General features: G+C 46.2%; 1 protein-coding gene across 1 annotated transcript; it reads left to right on the top strand.

Moving 5' to 3' along the window:
* Positions 1-19,192: 19,192 nt before the first annotated feature.
* LOC135307308 (protein BUD31 homolog) lies at positions 19,193-21,662 on the top strand. The gene is given in 4 exon segments (XM_064431861.1): positions 19,193-19,223; positions 19,226-19,432; positions 19,435-19,559; positions 20,479-21,662. Coding segments are annotated over 4 exon segments (414 nt in total). The 3' UTR covers positions 20,530-21,662.
* The last annotated feature ends 2,963 nt before the right edge of the window (positions 21,663-24,625 follow it).

The following is a 24,625-nucleotide window of genomic DNA, read 5'->3' as shown; positions in this document are numbered from 1 at the left end:
CAAACCCAAAGGTTTTTATTCAGTGCTGTAACTTCAGAGAGAGCAATTTTGGCTGTGTTTTTCAGCAGGAATGAGAGTATCCACACAGTCTGATCTGCAGGATCTGCACTTGGGGTCTCTCAGGGAAGAAGTGGACTCTCTCCTTTAATTTGGGTTACTTTATGGAAAGTCTTGTCTCTCTTTTTTGTTGAGTACAGAGTGTGCCAGGACAAGCAGAGCCAAACCATTGTACATTAATTCCTCCAACAGGAGGATTTTCCTTCAGACTGGGGAGGCTGTGATCTCCTCTCTCTTGTTCCACTGGGAGAGGAAAACTGCTCCTCTATCAAATGCTGGCCAGATGCAGCTCTTGGAGCTGCTTTGTCAGTCCAGGCTTTTCACTGACACATTTTTCACGTGCAGCTCCAGACCTCAGCTGACAATGTGCCTGTCACTTGTGCCATCAGCCAAAATGCTCCAATATCTGCTTTCCTATGTGTTTCCTCAAACAGGGCAAGAAGTGCACCCCTCATTTGTTATGTCTGGACACGTCCATAATATCATATATATATCCATAATATCATTAATAATATGAACTTTGTACTACCTTTGACCTAATGTTTTTTTTGTGTCCAGGAAAATCACCTGAATTAGTTCACTGATGAAGAAGCATTCTTTATACAGAGAATATTTTCAAGGACTCAGGTTCCTACCAATACCACTCTCTTGCTGACTTGGACTTGCTTCTTGAGTGTTGTTCCAGTGTTTTTGCCTGGTTTCTTTCTGGTTTGGGTCTGATTTCTGGTTGTTTGTGCAGCTCAGAGGAAGGCCAGTGCTTTCAGAAGTGCAGGTACCCACCTGGATGCCTGCAGCAAGCCAGAATACTGACTGCAGTTAAGGATGTCACTGATAAAATAAGCAAAAAAATTCATTTTAGATGGTTTAATACAGTGCTCAAAGAAATATTTATTTTTCAGAATCAAAGCAGGCCACCCTACCTGGTCTCTTTTTACATCTCTTACTTTCTGATAGATTTAACTGCAAACCCTGTTGGTTAAAATATGCCCTATGCACTCATTCTTGTGGCTTAATACTCAACAAAATTAAAAGGAAAATAACCAAATCCTGGATTTCTCTCAGCAATTGCTGTACCTGGTCATTTGGACATTCGAGGATGATGCAAGAGTTCATTTTCTGTTTGCCTCTCTCGTGCAGCTCCCTCGCCCCTGGAGTCTCCTTGTAACATAAATTGCTTTATAGAGGAGACACTGGAAAGCAGGAGCCAAATGTGAGCAGGGAGTGAGCTCCCCTGTGACCATTACATCACTGAGGAGCAGCACCAGCCTCTCTCTTTTCCAGAGGAGAGCAATCACACCACATTGCTAAAGAGAAAACTGGATATTTCTGTACATCTGGGACAGGGCTGAGCCTGAAAATGATGCAGAAGTAATATCATTTTGGAGAAAAAAGAACTCTCTTTTTTTTTTTTTCCTTACCTCATAAAACGGATGACTGGAATGATTCTGAAGGTTGGGGGTGAGCTGGGGTGTCGGGAGTTCAGGAGTGCAGCAGGAAGCACTGAACTGTTGGATTTGCTGCAGTGCAGTAGTTCAGGAGAGGCAAAACCAAGAGAGGATACCAGAGTCCTCCCAGTCAATAACTACACCTGGGCTAAAATGAGGATTCGTGGGGAAGAAATCTGGGCTTTGGTCTCTCTGCCATCCCATGCCCATGGATGAATTCCCCGTGCTGCCCTGATTTATCCCATGACAGAGAACTGGGTGTCACCCTGGTCAGCGTGCAAGCAGGGCACCCCAAGGGCATGGGGCAGCAGCAAAGACACACAAAACGGGGATTTTGAGACACTTCTGCTGGAGCCAGGACCTCAGACTCGCCCGGCTGTTGGTTCATGCCCCAGACGCAGGAAAGGCAGCTCTGCAGGTGTTTGCCTTCCTGATGCAGGCCAGGAGCCAGCAGCAGAACAAAGGCACTCCTTGGGGCTGATAAGGACCCGGTGCTTTGTGGCTGAAACTGGATCCGTGGCGCTGGGAGCTGGTTCCATGTGCAGGGAGGGAGGAGTGCCCGGCTCCATCCCTGTTTTCAGCCGGGGAGGGCAGCCAGGGCTCCATCCCCTGTTTTCAGCTGGGCAGGGCAGCCAGGGCTCCATCCCCTGTTTTCAGCTGGGCAGGGCATCCAGGGCTCCTTCCCTGTTTTCAGCCGGGCAGGGCATCCAGGGCTCCATCCCTGTTTTCAGCCGGGGAGGGCAGCCAGGGCTCCATCCCTGTTTTCAGCTGAGCAGGGCATCCAGGGCTCCTTCCCTGTTTTCAGCCGGGCAGGGCATCCAGGGCTCCATCCCTGTTTTCAGCTGGCTCAGGCAGCCAGGGCTCCATCCCTGTTTTCAGCTGGGCAGGGCAGCCAGGGCTCCATCCCTGTTTTCAGCTGGCTCAGGCAGCCAGGGCTCCATCCCTGTTTTCAGCTGGCTCAGGCAGCCAGGGCTCCATCCCTGTTTTCAGCCGGGGAGGGCAGCCAGGGCTCCATCCCCTGCTACCTGAGCCAGCTCCTGATGGGGCTCGCTCCAATCTGTGCACAAGCTGGGGATCTTTGCTTTCTGCAGGACTTTGAGGCTCCAGCCAAAATTGAAATAGCAGTTAAGTTCCAGATCTAAGAATTTAACAACTCAGTAGCAATAAGAACTTTATTTTCTGCAATCAGATGTTCTAACAGTGCCATCCCCTCGGAGCCACCCCTGACATCTCAGGGGTGACTGGCACAGTTTATGCAGGTGTAAGGCGTTTTCCACCCAGGAATTGATTGTTATGTTAATTAACTGCTCACTCCAGGCTTGCTTTCACACGGGAACTTGCAAAAGTGCTGGCTTTCCTTAGAAGAAATGACAGGTTAGCTACCGATACAGCAGAGCAGGCTGGATTTTATGAGCCCTTTTTCTCATAATTTTTCCACTTTACTCCCATGCTGAGCATCCCTGGGCGGGCAGAGCTGAGCTCTGCTCGTTGCCATCTGCCATGGAAGGGAATGCCAGCTCCTCTGAAGGCACTGTGGGGACACAGGGCTTGCTCAGAGCCACCAGTGACTCATTTATTGCCCAGGCGTTCGGGCTGTCTCACGCAGGGTCTAAATTCCACATGGCACCCACCCCTGAGGCTCCTTTCCCAGAGGGAGCTCGCAGGAATGGCGCGGTGCTGATCTGCTGGCACATTTCCTGCTCTCCAGCCAGGCTGGCTCAGGCCCAGCGCTCTGGGGCAGCTCTGTGCCTCCAGGGGCCAGAGGAGATGCTGGGCCACTCCTTGCTGAAGCACTGGGGGCAGCTGCCACACTGTCACTGCCACTGCCAGTGGCTGGTGCCACTTGACTGTTTTCAAGCTGAGAACGATTTGTGGCTCAGACCAACATCAGTCTCAGGGGCTGTGAGATTTCAGAGGAGCAAGCACTCAGCCATAGCTCAGGAGCAGTCACAAGTTCTTTGTTACAAGGCAATGCAGAACTTTCTAACCCAATGCACAGCTGGTTGATTTTGCTTTTCTAACCCATCACCTTTACTCACTTCTGCTGCACTGTGGATACTTGTGTCCAATGGCTTCTGTCTCACTTGCACACAAATGCTTCTGTTAGAACTTCTGAACTCTCAGCTCACTCCACACAACCCCACCCCTACACTACAAACCCTTCACCATCTTACCAGTGCAGTTTCTAACTTATTTAAGGCATATTCTTACTTATAACTATAGAACCATAAGTTTATGATTTTCTGCCTAATTTCTGTGTATTTTTGCATCAATCCAAGCTTCTTCCACTGCTGCAGATCAATCTCTTCAGTGTCTGTGGAAGTTTCTGTTTTTCCAATTCCCACACCACACCAGAGTGAAGCTTTCACCTTTGTGCAGTATTAAATCAGAAAAGTCCTTCAGAGAGAGGCGTTCCTGCATCTCTGCGTGCTGCAATTTCATATCCTGGATACTTTATGGTGTATGCAAAGAGCAAATAGAGCAGGAGCGAGGTTTACCTTGCAGAGGGAAATGCCCAGAGCCAAGGTGACCTTCACAAAGTCACTGATTTCTGCACGCTCAGCCCGTGGGGTTTGGGGTCATTCCTGTTTCTCCCATCCTGCAGAGACCCTGAGAGGGGAGAGCTCCTGCAGCACCTGCAGGGAGGAGAGATTTGCTTTGTAGGGGCAGGGGCTGCTCTGTGCAGGAGCAGGGCAGGAGGGCTGGCCCTGGGAAATTGTGACATCCAGCCCCCAGGGCTTTGTGCCACCCTGGCACTGACCCCAGTCAGGCTGGGACAGTGTCTGCCAGAGCAAAGCCCAGCCAGTGCTGGTGAGCCCAGAGCCACCAACAGCTGCTCCCCCTCAGCACAAGCAGAATTCTGAAAACACACCTGAAAGGTGGTCAGAAATGGCAAAGTTTCAGATCTGAGCTCAAACAGGGCACCAGGGAGGGTAAATCCTGCAGAGCCAACTTCCCAAGTGTTCTCACAGGGAGATCCAGAATGCCAAGGGCCTTGCTTGGTGCTCTAGAGGGTTTGGCTGTCAGAGCTCCTGAACTGACATCCTGGTATGAATCCAAGATTTCTGGCTTGTTTCCAGATTCCAGCCTGGCCTGGGAGGAGTTAACAATAATCTCCCTGCTGCCCTGCAGGGAATTGTCCTGCAGAATATCTGCAGGCAGCTAGAAACAAATACCTGCAGAGGTAGAGGAGCATGGGGGCATCTGAGAGGCTCTGTGCAGCTGCAGACAGGAGCAGCAAATTCCTCTGCTGGCCCTGTGTGAAGCCAGGAGTGGCTGTAGCAGGCTCTCCAGCAGGTGGGCTGGAGAGGTGAGGGCTCCAGGATCTGAAATCACTCCTTCAGTCACTCTGTCAGTGGCAGAATTTATTTCTCTTTCTCTACTTTATTCAAATCCTTTTCTACTCATTAGAAAAGTTTCCACTCTTAGTAAAGTTTCTACTTTAAAGAGTAGAAAAGTTTTCTGCTCTTTAGAAAAGGATTTGAATGAAGTAGAGAAAGAGAAATAAAGTTCTGTCACTTTCTCTACTTTATTCAAATCCTGCATCACAAAGGCTCGTTAATGCTTGAGCAAACAAAAGCAAAGCGAAAACTCAAAGTGCTGAGTTCACTGGTGGTAGGAGAGCGCTGGAGCTGGCATGTCTTGGCTCTAGACTGAAAAATTCCAGCTGCAAGGACGTAAAGAACATGTGGGAGCTCCTTGCCATCCCTACACCAGAGTGTGCATCTGGGCTCGGAGGGGTGAGGTTAGGGAGCACAGCTACACGTGGAAGGGGCACTGCACGTTTTGGGGTGGGTTTGGAGCCTGTGGGACTGAGCCAGTGTGGTGGCACACGTGGCTGTGCTCTTTCAGGGACACAGATTCTGTTCAAGGGCAGTTGTGCACCTTGAGCAGGTCTGGGAAACAACACAAACATTTACACCTCTCACCTAAACCTCAGCCACTAAAGAAGTAAAAAACCCCAAAAGTCACTGTGCCAAATCGAGCTGCATTTCACATTTTGCTTCCCAGCCCCGGGGAGCCAAAGCTGACCCAGCAGAGAGCTCCAAAAATGAAACCAAATAAATACCTGCTCAAACCAAAAGTACCAGCAGCAAGCAGTTAACATCACTTCTGAGCTGGAGTCCCATTTCTTGGAAGTCATGCGGAGCTGTCCCCTGCCCAGGAGGTTACAGGGCCTGGCTGTGCTGTCATTGCCCTGGCACTGAGAGCCTGCTGCGAGCCAGCTCTGCTGGGATCACTGCCCTCACCACAACTCAGGCTCAGCTCACCTCCAGGGCTGCCCACATCAGGGCATGGAACTGGGAAGAAATTCCTTGAAACTCGGGCTCAGTGCTCCCCCTGTCCCAGGAAAACTGCTCATTATCAGCTGGGTGAGGACGTGCCACCTCCAGTACCTTGAGTTTTGAATCCTGCCTGCCTCCCTGGGGAAGGCTGAAGAATAATTTAGGATTAGTTGTATGAACAAGGCCACCTCCATTTTCACTGTCGTGAACAAACAAAATTTGGTTGTTCATGAATATATTACCCAACTGAAAATAGAAAGCTTTGACTAAGTATTTTCCTTTCTAGGCTGTTTTCTTTAATATTCAGATGGAAATATGTTCACTCAGCTGGTGATGTGTAAAACAGAAGGGCAAGGCCAAGCTGTGGTGACTTGACTTTGCCTTGCACAAGTAGAGGTGAGTATTTGAAAACAAAATTTTAAGTTATTTTTGTAATGGGAGCCTGAATTATACACTGAATGGAATAATTCTAATGCTTAAATCTCCAAGTTTTGTCAATTTACATTTTCTGCCATTTGCTCTGTTCCAATGGGTCACAGCAGGATCATATTTAGAATGATAATGATAATAAATATAATAATAAACTCCAAAAGGCAGCAATTGTGAGCATTTGGTATTCATGGAATGGAGAAATGATAACTAGTACTTTCAATGTAACAATTTCAGATGCTGCAACTTTTCCAGACAGGACAGAATCACAGAATATTCTGAGTTTTCCATCAGAAAATGTTGGTTCAGTGGAAACTTATTGGACTGTTTCTGGTGGATCCTTGATCATATCAAGTCTCTCCAGGCTGATGTGAAATGAATCCTGTTTAACTGATGCTGTGGGTGGCTCCTTCCTGCTCATTTTCTCCTGCAGCTCAGGGAAACAGCAGGTTCACCTTTGGCTCTCGAGGGCTGTGCTGGTCAACATGAAGGTTCAGCTTACTTTTAACTGGAGTTTTAAGGACTGGAGCTCTTTCTTCACTCAGAAGAAACTCCCAGATGTGAGCACAGGGTTGTCAGTGCTCAGTGTGGGTTATTTCCCTGCATTCCCTCTCAGCTGACAGGGCCAAGGGTGTATAAATTGGATTATTGCCATTTACATCACCAGAGCCTTCCTCTGGCAAGTGGCTCCTGTGCATCCTGGGAACCCAAACGTGCATCCTGGGAATATCCCAGTGTGCATCCTGGGAACCCCAGTGTGCATCCTGGTAATACCCAATGTGCATCCTGGGAATATCCCAGTGTGCATCCTGGGAATATCCCAATGGGCATCCAGGGAATATCCCAATGTGCATCCTGGGAATACCCAATGTGCATCCTGGGAATATCCCAGTGTGCATCCTGGGGACATGCCAATGTGCATCCTGGGAATATCTCACTGTGCATCCTGGGAATATCCCAGTGTGCATCCTGGGAACCCCAGTGTGCATCCTGGTAATACCCAATGTGCATCCTGGGAATATCCCAGTGTGCATCCTGGGAATATCTCACTGTGCATCCAGGGAATATCCCAATGGGCATCCAGGGAATATCCCAATGTGCATCCTGGGAACACCCAATGTGCATCCTGGGAATATCCCAGTGTGCATCCTGGGGACATCCCAATGTGCATCCTGAAAACCCCACTGTGCATCCTGGGGACATCCCAGTATGCATCCTGGGAATATCTCACTGTGCATCCTGGGAACACAAATGTGCATCCTGGGAATATCCCACTGTGCATCCTGGGAATACCCCAGTGTGCATCCTGGGGACATCCCAATGTGCATCCTGGGAATATCTCACTGTGCATCCTGGGAACCCAAATGTGCATCCTGGGAATATCCCAATGCGCATCCTGGGAATATCCCAGTGTGCATCCTGAAAACCCCACTGTGCATCCTAGGATTATCTCAATGTGCATCCTGGGAACCCAAATGTGCATCCTGGGGACATCCCACTGTGCATCCTGGGAATATCTCACTGTGCCTCCTGGGAACCCCATTGTGCATTTTGGGAACCCCACGTGCATCCTCCTGCTCCCAGGGCATCCTCCCCCTGTGTTCTCCCTGCTCCCAGGAGCTCCTGACCCCCTGGATGCTGCTGCCAGCCTTGGCAGCTCAGCACAGCCACATCACTCCTGTCTCCAGACTTTGCTCCTTTCTGTGTCTGTTTAATACTGCAGCCAAACCTCCCTTCTCATTTCCAAACTTAGTGATTTTTGCCCCGGCTGGGGTGCCTGAGGTTCTCCCTGGCCCCTCTGCAGGGCTGGCTGCTCTTGTCCCTGCCTGGGTTCCCTGTGCGGGACAGCAGAGCTGCTGAGCAGCTTCCCTGGGCCTCATTAACTCCTGCTGCAGGCTCATATTTCAGATGCCACTTACAGGCTTTGGTCATAAGCTTCAAAGTGGTTAATGGATCAAGCCCCAGCTACATTAAAGGCTGGATTTTGATCTGTGAACCGTCGTGACAGCTGCATTTCCTTGGGGCAAGGGAGATTACAGAGCCCAGGAGGAAGTGTGTGAACGGGAGGAACGAGGTGATCTCAACTGAGAGAAGCAAGGGATGGGAAAAATATTGGGAAGATACTGTACAGATGAAGACATTTCAAACCTGAGCCACTGCAAACAGTGATTTCCCCCTGCATCCAAGCAAACAAACCTCAGCACCATCCTCAGAATAAATCCTCAGTGAATTTTTCAGCTACAAATTTTGCTTTAAACACAAAGTTCTCCAGCAGCTAAGTGCTGGGAATGTTTTCTCCCTTGTCCTCAGACATGTGGCTGCATTCACAGAATGCCCCAGTGGTAAGAGATTGTCTGGAAGCAGAACCAACAACAAAAATTAATGCAAAATATTCAAAAAAGAAACAATCAACTACAGATGAGGAGTCTCTTCTTCAAGAAGTTCTTTCTGTGAAGCTGCTGAATGCAGTGCACCGTTTACTTCTGCCGATAAACCAGAGGTTTTCATTCCCATTCTGAGCTAAATTAGTGCATTTCAGGCTCAGTGTTTATCCAAACACAAAGGTCCCACTGCTTCATCTCCCACGGAGGTTTCAACCAGCCCAGCGAAGCTGGTATAAACACTTTGTAAAGGCTCTTCGTTTAGTTTATGTCGGCTCGGGACGTGTTTATGGCAACCCAAAATAAGCTATTCTTACACTCCGCTACAAATGTCAGCCAACATCTTGCAGGGATTTGGGCTGCCCTGGTTTAAAATAGAATTTCCCCGCGAGGATCCGAGCCTGGCACAGGCTCTCCCTCTCGCGGCGGCCCCGGGCATTCCCGAGCCGGGAGAGCCCCAGGACCGACCCATGTCCCTGTCCCCAGCCAGCCTGGCAGCAGGGACACGAATCCCGCTGTTGTTTCTGTGTTCGGACATCTAGAATGACAGCTTTATAAAGACAGAATTGCAAAATCATCGAAGTCGTTAATTTGTAATCATTTTGGAATAATGTAACTGCTGAATTACCAGTAAACACTGCTGAAGTCACTATGTAATTGATCATATACTGGCTGCTGGTATGGAATCACAAAATTCCAGACTGGTTTGGGTGGGAAGGACTCCAAAGCCCATCCAGTGCCACCCCTGCCCTGGCAGGGACACTTCCACCATCCCAGGCTGCTCCAAGCCCTTCCAGCCTGGCCTTGGGCACTGCCAGGATCCAGAGGCAGCCACAGCTGCTCTGGGAATTCCACCCCAGCCCCTCCCCACCCTCCCAAGGAACAATTCCTGCCCAATCTCCCATCCATCCCTGCAGTGGGAGCCGTTCCCTGGGTCCTGTCCCTCCATCCCTCCTTTGTCCCCAGTCCCTCTCCAGCTGTCCTGGCTTCACGTTGCCATAAGGACTTCAGTCCTGCCATCCCAAAGGAATGTAATCGCTGTGATTATTTTACTGGCACTATTAGTGGAGTTTTTAATTTAAAATGCTGTCTGGAAGGGCTTGGTGCCAGGTGACTCCTCTGCTCTCGTGCTCCGCCCTGCCAGGGCAGAGGTGCCTGTCCCATTCAGGGACAGCAGGATGGCCAGAGGGCTGGAGCAGCTCTCCTGGGAGGAAAGGCTGGGAGAACTGGGATTGCTCACCTGGAGAAGAGAAGTTTTGGGGTGACCAAACTGTGTCCTTGCACTGGCTGCAGGAGCTACAGGAAAGATGGAGAGATGGTTTACATGGGATGGAGTGCCAAGGGGAATGGCTTCCCACTGATAAAGAGTTTAGATCCGATGTTAAGGAGAATTTCCTCCCTGTGAGGGTGGGCAGGCCCTGGCACAGGGTTCCCAGAGCAGCTGTGGCTGCCCCTGGATCCCTGGCAGTGCCCAAGGCCAGGCTGGACGGGGCTTGGAGCAGCCTGGGGCAGTGGGAGGTGTCCCTGCCCATGGCAGGGGTGGCACTGGATGGGCTTTGAGGTCCCTTCTTGCCCAGACCATCCTGGGATTCCATGATCTGCCCATCCATGTGCACATTCCCCAGTGCAAATGGAATCTGGCATCCCCAATTCCTTCTCCTCAGGGATGCATCTCGTTAGGATCCAGCTCCTCCCAGGAGAGCAGGGTGCTCCAAACTGGGAATGGCTGAGGAATGGGGCCACACCAGTGGGAGCAGGGCAGGGCTCTCTGGCAGTGCCCTCAAAGAAAAGGCCTAGGGAAGTGTGGGAAATGAATTTGCAGGGAATTTTTCAAGTTTGATAGAAGGTTTACATAGTATGTGTTTGTATGAAAACTTTGAGATAAAGAAGCTGAAAATAGAAGTTTTTTAAACACCTCTCAGTTACCCCACCTCTGAGTCAGAAAAAAGCTTAATCTGACAGGGAAGAATAAAGAATCCACACAGAGAAGAGGATAAAGAGCCCACAGGCTCCTCAAGGAGCCCAGGAAGGCAAAGGTGAACAGCAAAGCCTCCTGCAGGACATTTGGGAGAGGCACAGCCAGGGAAGGCAGAGCTGGTGCCTGCTGGAGGTGCCAGCAGCTGGTCTGGCTGTGACCTGTTCTGAGAACACTGGGCAGGGTCTGCCTCGTCACCCCTGGGGACTCCTGGCCTGACTGAGCCCTGAGAGGAGCAGAGAGGAGCCCTGAATCCCGAGTGATCCCGAGTTCCCTTTGTCACAGTCATCCCCACTGCTTGTGAGACTGCAGTGGAGGGGGGGAAAGCACTCCAGGAGAGCGCTGGCAGAGGACGCAGCATCTCTTCCATCCTGAGGGCAAACAGGGCTTTGATGACCTATTGTATAGTGCCAAGATGGAAACAACTCCTGTGGCTATTCAGCTTTATTCTGGAGTTGTGCACCTGGCTTCAGGGTCGGGCTCCTCCTCTCTGATCCCGGTTTTCCTCCTCCTGTGTGCAGGAGCAGAGAAGTGCCCAGGGTCAGGCAAGGACAGTGACAGTGCAGAGTCATCCCTGCCCATCCCACTGGTGCCAGGTGGGCACTGACAGGACACATGAAAAGGGACAAAGCTGTTGCAAAGTTCATCCTCTCCCCATCTATTCCTTCAACCCACTGACACAGACATTCTGGACATCCCGCTCACGTGGTTTGCATTAAAGCATTATGAAATCCCAAATTCTAGTGCCAGATGGTTTTGGATTGCTCTGCTTCTGTAAAGGGTTTAATTTGGGTGCAGGGAGAATGTAAAATACTCTGGTAATAGCTTTAGCAGGACTACACAGCCTGCCTTTGCTTTATTCATCAGCCCTGCTGGCTGCCTTGTGCACGTTATATTCCCAGCCATGATAAAACTTCAAAACATGAATTCAAATTTACTGACTTCCCAGAACAGACCCTGCTCTGTAAAATGTTTAAAGGGATTGACGTGAAAGGAAATATTCCTGAAGACCTCTCTGCTGAGAAACCACAGGGTGAATAAAAATAGCTCTCTTTTTCCAAATGCACAGCTCCTAGGAATGCCTGAGCCTGGTCCTGAGCGCAGAGAGGGAAAAGGGGGAATGGGGAAAGGTCAAGCTTACAGCTGTTGCTTCTGCCAGGAGCTTTCTGCTCGCTTCACTTGATGAGCTGAATGAGCCTTTTAGCTGCTTTTAACAGGGATCACATTTTTCAGATGATCTTTTCTTGGTGGAACAGATGAGCACCAGGAGTTTAAATATGGAGTTAACCTGAAACGGGATCTGTTGGAATTCACACATCCTGTTCTCTGTGGGACCAGCAGGGTGGAAAGGGCCCTTGCACTCCCTGGGTTTCACCCTGCAGGGACCACTGTCACATCTTGTGCCACGGGGCTCTGCCTGGTCATCATTCAAATACAGAATTGCTCCCCTGATCCAGTCACACTCCCAAGTGCAAAATTAGACCAGTGGCTTTCTAGGATATAACAATGAAAAGAAGCTGGATTGTATTTAAGGAGAACTCTCCTAAAGTTACCCCTCAAACAGAATGGGATTTTTGTTTGAGTTTATTCGAGATGGGGAAGCCAGTGAGTGGCTAAAGAAAGTCTTTATCTCAGGATCCTCTTCTGTTTTAGAAATAAATTGCTTGTTGTCAGAAATGGCCACAAAAAATGAGGGCATGACATATGGACAGTGGTCTTGTTCTCAGAGAAATAACAGGAGGAAGGCTGATTTGTACAGAGGGATTCCCCTGGCTCTGCCTAACACCTTTTAGCAGTTTTCACTCACCCTTTTTCCACAAGTATATCTTCCCTGAGTTTCTGTGTAAAACCCAGAAAGAGAGATGTCCAATAGAAAAACAAATCAGGAGGTTTGGGTTTGCTTTTGACAACTTTAGTATTGCCAAGGACTCTGTGTTTCCACTTGCACTGCAACGCAGAGACAGACTTGAAATTCATCTGATCAGTCTCCAAGTACTCTACAATAATTTTCCTATTGAGCTATCCTTTAAATAACTAAATAATTTAAATTAAAACAGAATTTAAATTAAATTGATTTTAATTTAATTTAAGTAGTAATATTTTTCCATTTTCCTATTGAGTTATTCTTTAAAAAGAAAGGGGAACAAAGCAAGACTTGGGAGTTGTGCAGGCTGTGAGATCCCCACAGCAGAGTGGACAATGAGGGGTTCCCAGAGGTTCCTGGCTGTGAGCACTGAGCTCTGCTGCCCAGCCCTGCTGAGTCTCACCTCGCTGGGGCAGCTGAAGCTGCTGCTGCCAGCTCAGTGTGCCCTGAGCTCCCGGGGAGCTGGAGGTGGGGAGGAGGAGCAGGGACATCCCCAGGGCGTGGGGCTGTGCCCAGGTCACTCGGGGGTGCCAGGGTGGAGCTTGGCACAGCTCCCCTCACCTCTGGGCCCGGCTGGAATCCAGAATGAGCCACCAGGACACTCAGGTGGGGAGCAGAAAGAGAGCTGAGCAGTGCCTGCAGCTGCAGGACACATCTGGAGGGTTCAGGATTCTGCTGGCAGAAATGCACTGGAGCAGCCCCTCTTTCAGAGGAATGATCAGCACAGACACTGGTGTGAGGAGTGTGTCACATTCCCTAAAACCTTCTTGTTTAGTCTGTGCTGTACCAGTGTCCCACTTAAATACGGAGCTAACCTGAAATGGGATCTGTTGGAATTCAAACAGGCCAGGAGTTCCCTGTTTTCCTCAATCCCATCTCTGCCACTGGCTCCCCTGTCTCGGGACAGTCCAAGGCTGACAGAGCACTATGGATTATTTACCCATGTTTTCCTCTGGAAGGCTCTGGGGTGGGTTGCTCAGGACTCTCCCAAATGTTAATACTTTTAATACATTTTTTAAGATGAATGTGTTCCCCCACCTGGTGAGACACACACTCAGTTGGCATTGAGACATCCAAATAAAACAGATTCAGCCATTTCCAAGGGTGACCCTTGGCTCAGAAGAAGTTCCTGTGATTTTTTTCCTGCTAACCCCAGGGGTAACTCCTGTGCTTCAGGGTCAGGAGCTGCTGCCAGTTCTGGTCATTTCTGACTCCTGAGTGTCTCGGAGCCCCTGGAGATGAAGCACATACACACTGCCACCACCTGGGAAAAGGTTCTGTGACCTGTGTGCCATCTCACCTGACATCTGTCACACAGACAAGGACAGAATTCAGTTACCCTGGACAAGCTTTGCTTCTCTGAGCCATGAAATTGTCCTGTAGTATCCTGGTGCATCTCCCAGCTTTTCCAACAAGGTGAATGCTCCATCAACAAGCAGCCCTGGCTGACTCCAGGGAGGTGGGGAGAAGCAGCACTGAACTATTTCACTGAAGGCTGTTGCAATTCTGTCCACAAGGTTCCTAAATTAAGGGTGTAAAACAAACTTAACCCTAGCATGTCCCAGTTTTGATCTGTGTTCTAATGCATTCTAATAACTGCGTTTTCTGGATGAGTTTTTTCTGGGAATTCACACCCTTCACCAACAGTTGTAGCAGTGCTCAGCTATGAGGAAGAACTAACCAATTAATCATTTTATTCACCAGCACTAAGGGACTGGCCCAAAACCCCTTCCATGCCTTTGTAGCAGGAGGTTCCATCTCATTAAGTGAAAATTTAGTGGAGTGGGCTCAGACATTCTCTTTATACCCATACAGGGGAAGAGATCCCTGTGGCCAGCAGGTGAGGAACAAGGAGCTGTTTGATGAGGTTCCTCCTGCAGCTTGGAAAGCTGCCCAGCTCCCTCGGGGAGCACAGTCCCTGAGCTGCAGCACATTCCCTGCAGCCCAGGTCCTGGTCCCACCCCAGGAGCCCGAGCTCTCCTCACTCAGGGCAGCTCCTGCCCACAAACCTGCTCCTCAGGTTGCCTAATGAGTGTGTTTGTTTCTGAATGCTGCAGTGTCAACCTTACTCACTGCATGAACCTGGGAACAGCTCAGGCAGCAGCCAACACCCAAGGTCATTCCCAGCTCCAAACATGAAAACACATTCTTGAGGTGCTTTCCATTTGTTTTTGCTTCTATCACTTCTGCCAGTTTGGAGCTGACTGAGAGCTGCTTCCAGGAAAATAACCAGAGCAGATAATGTGTTTTATCCTAGTATAGACTAAAGACAAAAATAAGTGATAATTTCTAAAAAATAACATCTTTCTTCCATAAAGAAAAAAACCCCAAATAATTCTATTTATTCTTCAGTTTTCAGGGCCAGCTGATTTTTCTCCTAATTTCACACACAGCCTCCTTTGCCCTATCTTTTGCTAGATACCAGTCCTGTGCCATTTTCAGGCTCCCATGGATAAAACATCCTTCTAGATTGCTCCTTTCATAAGTGTGACTTACCTTGGAGACAGATATTGATGATATAATGATGACTAGGCTTCCAGCTGCCTGATTCTTAAAGGAAGAATTTTTAAAAGAAGACTTTAATATGAAGCATGCCTGTTAAAGCTGGTGATAATATTAATAACATGAGTCTCAGATGAGTTATTGGATATTTAACTACTATATTATCAAAATAGGATGGCAGTGAGGAAAAACAATCCATACTTCTGAGCCATGACAGGCTTTATGCCCCATTTTATTGAATGACAAACGCTGGAACCAAATGCCACCCTTCTCTTAGGTGACTCTATCTGCTTTTATAGTGTTGACATGAATTCCAAAACAGTCCTGAATAATAAATGTTGTACCATCCACCGGGAATTAGGGATGTTTGAAAGCCCAGTGGCTGCAGCTCTGAAGTCCATACACACAATTTGATAAACTCTGTAAAGACCAAGCCCTGTTTCTCTTCTTCTGAGGATGTGGCACCTGGGGACACAGGGCAGTGCTGGCTTAGTGGTTGGACTTCATGATCCTGAAGGTCTTTTCCAACCTAAATCATTCTATGATTCTTTGATTCCACACCCAAGGTGGTGGAAAATTGGTCAAATAATCATGAAGCTCTGAGGAAAAAACACCTTTAAGGTGAAGTCTCATTGCTCATGTGTGGGGTAATTCAAACAGCATTTCCACATGTGCCAAAGGACTTGGATTTACTCTGATTCCTCCATCAGCTCTTAAGAGCTCCAAAAATCACTATTTTGTACTAAAAAGCCATCAAGTGTTGGAATAAATCAGCTGAGACTCCATGTTCTTCATGCAGAAAAATGAACCTTTATTGCATAGGTGATATTTTATAGGGTTACCAGAAGGCACTGTGTAATTTTTGATTGGTTTTCAACACATTCACGCCCGGTTTATTGGTCAGTAAACGGTATTTTGCATATCTATCCACCTCCTGTGTTTTTAGTTAGTTTACATATTTTTTTCCTACTGGTTCTCATGGGACAAATCCCTTGTTATTGCAGGTGCACTTATTTTTCACCCTCAGAACAGAGAACTCTCACTCTGAAAACAGCTTCACTCGGGAACTTCTAACATCTCTCAGAAGAAGGGACAGGGCAGCCCTGGCAATTTAGCAGAGCAAGGCCTGGTTTCACAAGGCCTTTCTTTTATAATTCCTCAACCTGTCCATGACATCTCCCCCTTTTCATTAATTTTAAAAAGGCTCATATGTTTGATGTGGAAACAGCTCGCCCTTGTCAGGGTATTATCTCATTAGGGTTATCTGTTAGATATGGGGTAAGGTACATAAAAGACCAAGCACAATCAACAAAACTCATCAAATTCTATCATGTCATTGACACAGGGTTTCACAGCATGAAAAAACAAAATAATGCCCAATGTCTCTTAGGGAAATGGAAATAAATGGCCATTGTTTTAAAGTCCAAATGGTTGAGTTAATTCCCCTTTCTTTTTGTTTCAAAACCAGCATGCATGGTTTTTATTAAGAACACAAAGGGAATAAAAAACCAACATAATATATGTAGTGAAACAAGAACCTGACAACAATCAGGAATAAGTCAGGTACAACAATTAGGAATATTTCAGATAATACTCATAATTAATTACACATGTGAAAATGGTTGATTATTAATCACTGAAATACTGTACCATCACCCCAGAGCCTGCAAAAACTCACAAAGCTCGATTCAGTGAGGGTTTGGATAATTACTTCTGGACAATAATTCCCAAGCTCTCTCTAAAAATAGGTTCAGCTGTCATATATAAAGGGTCAAATTGCCAAGCCAAAGTGACTTGAATCTAATTTTGATGCAGAAAATACTGGGTTTATTGGCAAATTCTCCACCCAGGTAGAGCCAAGGCCTGGCCACCACCCAGGCTCCAGTTGGGAAGGAATTCCCTGAACACATTTTCAAACAAGGCTCCTAAGAATAGCAGTTAGACCTTGGGGTTAAAGAATAATCTAAATATCTAGAAGCTGGATCTCTCCAAAGCTTCCTTCAGGATAGAGATGCTTCAAACACAGCAAACTGCTGGAGTGCTTCTGTAATAATAACTGAGAGAACCACAAGACCAGCAGTTCAGAGGAGGCTTTCAACAAAGCTCAGTGATCTTTCCTTGGAACTCTGAAAAATACTTAAAATTATGAGACATCATTGGGTGAAACCATAGAGCCAGTGCAGGGACCAGCCAGAGAGCTCAGCTGGTCTAAGAGATACATAAAAGCAGCAAGACAACAAAAAAGAAGGATCCTGAAACAACACGTGTCTTTTAGACAATTGCACAAAGAGATGTTAAAGTATACAAGAAGCTGGCTATAAATACAGTAATAACATCTTATGAATAATGCCTGTTATAAAATCAGTAAATGCACATCATGTAATCGATATATCAGCAGCCCTAGGAAGTTGAGATAGCACCTTTCTAAACAGTCATGTACCTGTGACAGCAAAATGAAACAAAGGAAAACACTAAAACAGCTTACAATCAATAACAGCCATCATGCAGAATCACCACTGACTCTTCTGTGTCATCTATGGAAGACAAACCAGCAGAGACTGTAATGAGCAATAGAATCTCTGACAAAATCAAAGGTGAACACACTGAATCTTCTTTATCCACAAACAGGTGTTTGTCAGGGTTTCATCACAGCTGTTTTAGTCAGAGCTGTCTTATCTCTTCAAAGAAAACAACTATATATCTTACAGTGTAGAAAAGTAAGATTCAACTGTCTTAGATGGCAGTGCAAGATGTAACCAGAAGTGTGCATTCTATCACTGTCTGTTAAAACCAGGTGGGGGAGTGTTCTGTCTCTCTTCCACAACCAATCCTCCCTCTGGGAAATATCTTCTGTTCATGGGCCAGTGAGTGTCACTGCATGGCTGATCAAATTCCATCATCCCATTGGGAGAAGCTCCACCCAGGAGGAGGAGCCAAGCATTCCTACCTGGATAGAATCAGAGATTTTGGGACACCACAGCAGCCTTTTTCCAACTGCATTCCCAGAGGAGCAGCTTTCTTCTCCACTGCATTCCCAGAGGAAGAGCAGACCCATCTAAACCACCACTGGACCTTCAGAGGAAAACTCCACCCTTCTGCAGGATCCCTGCTCCAGCAGAAGCACAGCTGGCACTGCAGGAGGGCTGAGCCCCCATGGAATGGGACTGTGCCACCACCCTGACACACAGGGGGTCAGGTCTTATTCTGACTCTTGTCAGTGGTTTGTTTTGTATCACTGCATTTTATTTTATTTTATTTTTTTCTAATAAAGAACTGTTATTCCTATTCCCGTATCTTTGCCTGAGAGCCTTTTAATTTCAAAATAATAGCAATTTGAAGAGAGGGGGTTTACATTTTCCATTCCAAGGGAGGCTCCTGCCTTCCTTAGCACACATCTGTCTTTTCAAACCAAGACATTACTAAATCTATGATAACTCAGATTAAGCAACACTCAAACTTGGTCAAGGACAAAATAAACTTAATAGAACTCAGCCCTAAAAGGATATCAAGTTAATAGAATGCAACTAAACATTTTTCAAAATCTAACAATTCTGGGGCTTAACTTTAGGTAATTTTGCCAACACCTAATTTGCACTAATTAAAAACATAACAAAACTGAAAATAAATCTCAGCAAAACTAGAATAAAACAGAAAATAGCTTAAAGTGAAGAACAATTAAACAGGACATTGTCCAAACTCAGTAACACCTGAACTTAACAGAGATTGACCTAAAAAATGAAGATAACTCATCCTCAATCAAATTAACAGAACATATCTTGGTATTACTCAAATCTTTCGATACTGGACCTTAGCTTTGCTTAATCTTATTAATAATAAATCTGCACACAATCTGGGAACAGAATGATTTTTCTGAAGGGATTAAAAAGGGTGTGACAGATCCATTGTAAATTTATGTAATGTAGATTCAGGTATAATGGAAGATCAAAGATTACTTGCTGCAAACACTTTTAGATATATACATTTCTAGAGTTGTGGCAATAAACCAGGTGCGTGATTAAAACAACTTTCCTTGAGCAGTCAATTTTTTTCTTTTGTGAGGTAATTATTTCCAAACTTTAAAGAACTGCTGCAGATAAAATTCAAGGTTACAGGGCTTAGCTAAGAACTCAAAATGAATTGCTGCAAATAATCTAGGGAGAAGAGGAGAGCCGTGGCTGGGTGCGGGAGCGGCCGCGGTTCTGGGGCAGTGCTGGCAGCTCCCCTTGCCCTTTGGCCCTCTGGTTCCCCGGGCAATGCCCCCAGTGAGGAGCAGCAGGAAGGCTCCCTGGATGGCCGGGAGCTGATGGAGCCCACGCTGGACCAGCTGGGTCAGAGGACGAGAGAAGTGGAGATGGAGCAACTCAAAGGGAAAAGGAGAGTGGAGTCCCTCTGGAACATCTTCAGGATCCACCACCAGAAAACCTGTTACATCTGTGATCTCTTCCACACGAGGAAAGCAACCAGCAGAGAGCTCTATGGGTACTGCACCAAGGAGGAGACAAAAACCTGACTGCAAAGTGGAAGAAGCAGGGCTATGGGAATCTCTGCTGCATCCAGACTCGGGACACCAACTTTGGGACCAACTGCAGCTGCAGGGTCCCCAAAAGCAAGCTGGAAGTGGTGACTCTCCAGCTTGCTCCTCTGTCCTGCAGTACTTGTTATGACTGTGAAAAATGCATATTTTATGATTGGCTTTTCAAAAATATTAAAATGAATAGTATATGTGTTATGTTAGAAAGTTATACTGTATTAATTTTCTTAAGTAGTGTGTTAAATATAGTTTTAGGTTATAACATAATGTTAAAATAGAAACTATGCTATGTAAGATACTTTTTTAAAAGAAAGATAGCAACCACAGGACACCTAAACCTTTCAGAGAGAAAGAATTCATTGTTCTCTTCTCTTATCAGAAGAAACCAACTTCTTCCTGCCTGCTCAGCCCTGAAGACTCCATTAGGATTCAGAGGATGCTGATGATGACCAGACAGAATTCTTTGTTTGAATGGAAGTTATGCATCATGTATGAGGTGTATGAATATGCAACAGGCTGTTGTTTTTAAGGGTTAATCCTCTGTTAACGAGTGTCCTTTTTCGGGCTTATTTTGCCAAGAAAGAGGTACCCGGGCTGTCCTTAACTCTTTGTTTTGTATTGTCTCGTATTGTCCTAATCCAAATTGTCCAAATTTTTATTACTCTAATTATATTGCTATTTTATAACCATTTTATTACTATTAAACTTAAAAAAAATTTAAAAACAAGTGATTGGCGTTTTTCACATGACTTCTCCCAGCTCAGGGACAGCAGAGCGGGTGGTGCTGTTCTTCCTGGTCATTTCCTCTGCCTTTGCTGGTAGAACTCGTGTCCACTTGGTGCTGACGTTACTGTCAGCTTTGGCATTCATTTAAGGTTGTTAAAAGTATGGGAAATAACATCAAACTGTGGAAACCCTTCCCACCCAGAGCCATTCCCTGCCTCCAGGTCTGAGCCTGCTGCTCTGGCTCTGCTTGGCTCTAACACCCTCCTCGTGTTTGTTTTTCAGGGCAGAATCATTGAGTGCACTCACTGTGGATGCAGAGGCTGCTCTGGGTGAAGCCTTTTGCCATTAAATTTGTTTTTTGAACTGTGAGGGACATCCTCCTCCTCCTCAATGGACTGTGAGTGCAATTACTGCTGTGATGGGATATTTCTGTATAATAATTAAAGCAGCAGCATGATCATCTGGATCATGCATAAATGGGGGTGCTTTGGAGTCAGCTTTTGTGTGGCCATTTATTTTAAAATAAAGCTTGCCTTCGTGGGGGAAAAAAAAGAAAAAGAGAAAAAAAAAAAGTTTTGCACTGAATGTAATTCTGAAGTCACACAAAACATGTAAGTGGGGTTTGCAGCCACTGCAGAGATCACTTGGGAAGAAACGCCATCAAGGGAAGCAAAATCTGCCGTGTACAACATTACGAAATAGAAATATTCATTCCTCACACCAAGCAGTAGAACAGGAGGTATTTAGCACGAGAAGGAAGGACCTGGAAGGTGACAGAGCACTGGCAAATGTATCCTGAAAGGTTGAATGAAAGCCCCTTCTGCATTCACATCAGCGTTTATGTGAAAGTGTTAAGTGTATGTGCTAGAGAGCTATTCCTAGATTCCCTAAGAATGCACCACAAGATTTTACAAGTAATCAATTCAAAAAGCTGGAAAACAGAAGAAAATTATTTATTTATACAGAGAAGATCACACCTTTTATGAATTATGAACTATGCATTTATATAGCAGGCCATATGTGCTCATGAATAAATCCTTTTCTGAGACTCAAGACTTTGGTAGCTGTTCTCTAAGTTAAACTTTACACATGTTAATGAGGAGAAGCCTAGGAAATGAAGACAGTTCCTTCCTAAGTAAAAGTCTTGCTTAAGCCAGTGAAACCCCAAAACCTCAGAAAGGTTTTGCAATGTCCATTTGTATTTCTGGGACTGAAATCCTTAAAACAACTCGAGAACATTCCAAGAAAAGAAAAGCAAGACCCAGCTGTGTGCACCGAGCAGAAAAAGCTGCTTCATGTGTTTAGGATGTTGTCACTTACCAAGAGCATTTAGGCTGAGGATTTTTGTATTTGGCTGAATCAAACAACTAGCATTGAAATTTGTAAACAATATTGTAATTGTTTTGTATTGTAATAACAATTAGCACTGTAAATTTAGCATTCAAAAATTATATGACTATACAATTATGAGCAGAAAACGGTTTAATTTCTATTTAATTTATATGGAGTTGACATAAAAAGAGTCAAAGTGAGAGCAACTTACAGGAGTTTTTATCTGTAAATTTTCACCTTTACAATTCCAAACACAGTATGTTTGCACTGCTGGGGAACCCCACAGTATCTGCATTTTTTTAACCTTTAAAACTGCCTCAGCTGCATTATTGCTCCAACTCTGAGCCTATAATATAATTAAAGCAACTCTATTTACAGCATATCTCACACACATACCTTTGTCACAATTGTGAATTGTGATATATTTGCTCCCATGCTTTTCTACCTCCAAGCCAGCACCTTTCTATGACCTTTTACTCATCCTCAGCTTGTAGTTTCTCATGCAATTAAAGCGAGCCACACTTATTTTTAGCACGTACAAATATCCTAGGAACTACAGGACTGTTTGTCATCTCTGTTGGTAGAGCCCAATTGTTTTCATTTGTTGCTTGGTGGAAATTACCATGGAATTCAGTTATCTTTTTGTTGCTGGCAATGCTTACATTTCTTAGATAATTTCTCCTCTCCTGTGAGTTACTCCCACCACTCCTTCCTGACAGGCCTATCCCTAACATGGCTTTGCACAGCTTTGGATGAACATCTCTTTTTAAAGAGTATTTCTCATCATTATTTTTGTACTTCTGTGTATTATTAAATGCAGCTGAAAGGATGCTGTCAGGTTCATATCCACATTTCAGTCCAAGGTGGGATAACCTCACTTAGCTCACTCTCCTGTATCCTCTGCACTATTTTGGGTGAAACACCTCAGTGGAAAAAACAATAAAGCAAATAAACCACTGTAATATTAACACAGATTTTTTTCCATTAGATATCTATCTTTCTGCAGAAAATTTATGTCTGAAAGGAATGTAGCTATAATATTTTCCATTAAATTATCATGCTGCTAAATCTTTCTTGGCAAAGGTTGTGGTAAGGTGCAACAACTCAACTGCTTGCTTGACAGCTTATTCCAGGAATAATGTAGAGGGGGAAAAAAGTTCTACTCATTCCTTCAGTAATGAGATGTTGGGGGGGCAAGGTTTTAATCGCTTTTGCTTTGGCAGGCTGCAAACAGGACACCAGATGGGAGATATTTAATAAATAAACACTGCAAAGGCTCTGATCCACCTATAGCCAAGTCCTGACTCAGCCTCCTCTTACTGAAATCACTTGGAGCCTGGTCAAGTGCAGATAAAGAGCTCATTTCAGCGTTGGATCCCAGCTGAGCATTGCTGCCTCCAAACTAGGTTAGGAACCTGCTGCTGGAGCCACGGCAGTGTGAGAGGCCAGGGCAGCTTTGCCTTGAACTCTTTTCAGTCAAGTCAGCCTAGACCACTCCATTTCCTCTGCTTCCAGCTCTGGAAAATCTGGTAAAGCTGTTCCAGCACCTGGATGTCTCTGCTCTGCCACTGCCCTCTTGACATGCTATTTTTCCCTAAGACTCTCTTTCCTTCCCAGAGTTAACTGGAACAGTTATGGGGGGACTGCCCCTGAACAAGGTGAAGCCTTTGGTGTCAGGCACAGCTGCTCGATGTCAAACGTGCGCTGACACAAGGTGGGCTGGTTATGAATCTCAGGTGGAGGCTCCAAAATCCATCTGACCCAGCCCAGTAGGACTGTCCAGCAAATAGGTTTGGTTGTGGGATCTGATCCTTCTCTGGATCAGATGGATGCCCTGTCAGAGCAGACAGAATGCCACAGGCATTCAACTGGTGTCAGAAACACCATGGGATGCCTGGGCTTATTGCGTCAAATCATGTTAAATTAATAATTGATATTTTTTATTGCATTTGCAATAAACAGTGCATAGAGATTGTTGGTCACTGATTCCTCATCAGTAAAACTCAAATTTTGGAATCACTCGTGCAAGCGTCTGTGGCAGTGTGAAAAGCATGTGGAGCCAGGGAGGAGCCGGGCTGCAGAGTGACTGCGGCAGATGCCTGAGGCCAGGCAGCTGATCACAGACCCAGGAGCCGTCCCGCACCTCCGGCCGGGCTCCACACGGTCCGGGGTAACCCCAGGGGAGGGCACTGCTCAGGAACAGCAGCAGCAGAATGACCAAACCGGCCCCTTCAGTGGAACCTCCCACTTCAGAGGGACACCAGAGCACCAACACTGTGCACATGAACACCTCTGCTGTTCTCACGGCACAGCGCCTCTGGCACTCCAGGTTTTGGGGGTTATCCTAAAATATTTGGGGAGCGTGTGGTGTCAGAGCCATCCTGCAGCAGAGGTCTTTGCAGTGCCACTCACATCAAATGCTGCTGGGATTTTTAACACTGTCACCAGATAAACAGCCACAGCATTGGGCTCAGGGCTGAAGTGCCTGTGTGTCCACAGGAAATGGCACCTGGAAGGTGGACACAGGGTAAAAAAAGCATTCCAAGCAGCTGGCAGCCAGCAGGTTATTCCATAGGTTGTTTTAAAAATAACAGAACAGCACAAGGAGGTTTGCACGCTCTTGCCATGTCACAGAATATGCCTCAGAGGATATTTTATTGAGACACTTTCTTCACACTGGTTATGTGGGGCATGGCCTCATGGTGACTTCAGCTGCACTTTAGCCTTCCCCTTCTCCTGGGACACCAAGCTGCTGCTCCAGGCACTGGTTCCTGCAGGGCTCCCCTCGTACCATGTACCGTGTGGCTCCTTATTCCACAGGACTCCCTGAAAAACTGACTTCAGTCTCTTTAGAGAAACAGGGATGGTTGTGTAGCTGCAGCTCTTAGTTAGCAAAGGAAGTTCTTTTTGCCTGATTCTAAATGCGGGTATCAGTGCAACAGTCGAGAGCTAGCTCATCACTCTCATGTTATTATATACACTAAATAAGTAATTATTGGAAATCTCATCACCTAATTGTAACAAATCAGAATGGAGTAAGCATCTGGAACCAGTCAGTGTGATTGCTTCTGCTCAGACTCATTTTGCTCCAGAAGAC

The sequence above is a fragment of the Passer domesticus genome, chromosome 9 (genome assembly GCF_036417665.1).
Source record: "Passer domesticus isolate bPasDom1 chromosome 9, bPasDom1.hap1, whole genome shotgun sequence".
Lineage (NCBI taxonomy): Eukaryota > Metazoa > Chordata > Aves > Passeriformes > Passeridae > Passer > Passer domesticus.
The sequence above is the reverse complement of the archived record's forward strand: the minus strand, read 5'-3'. Positions and strand labels throughout refer to the sequence as shown.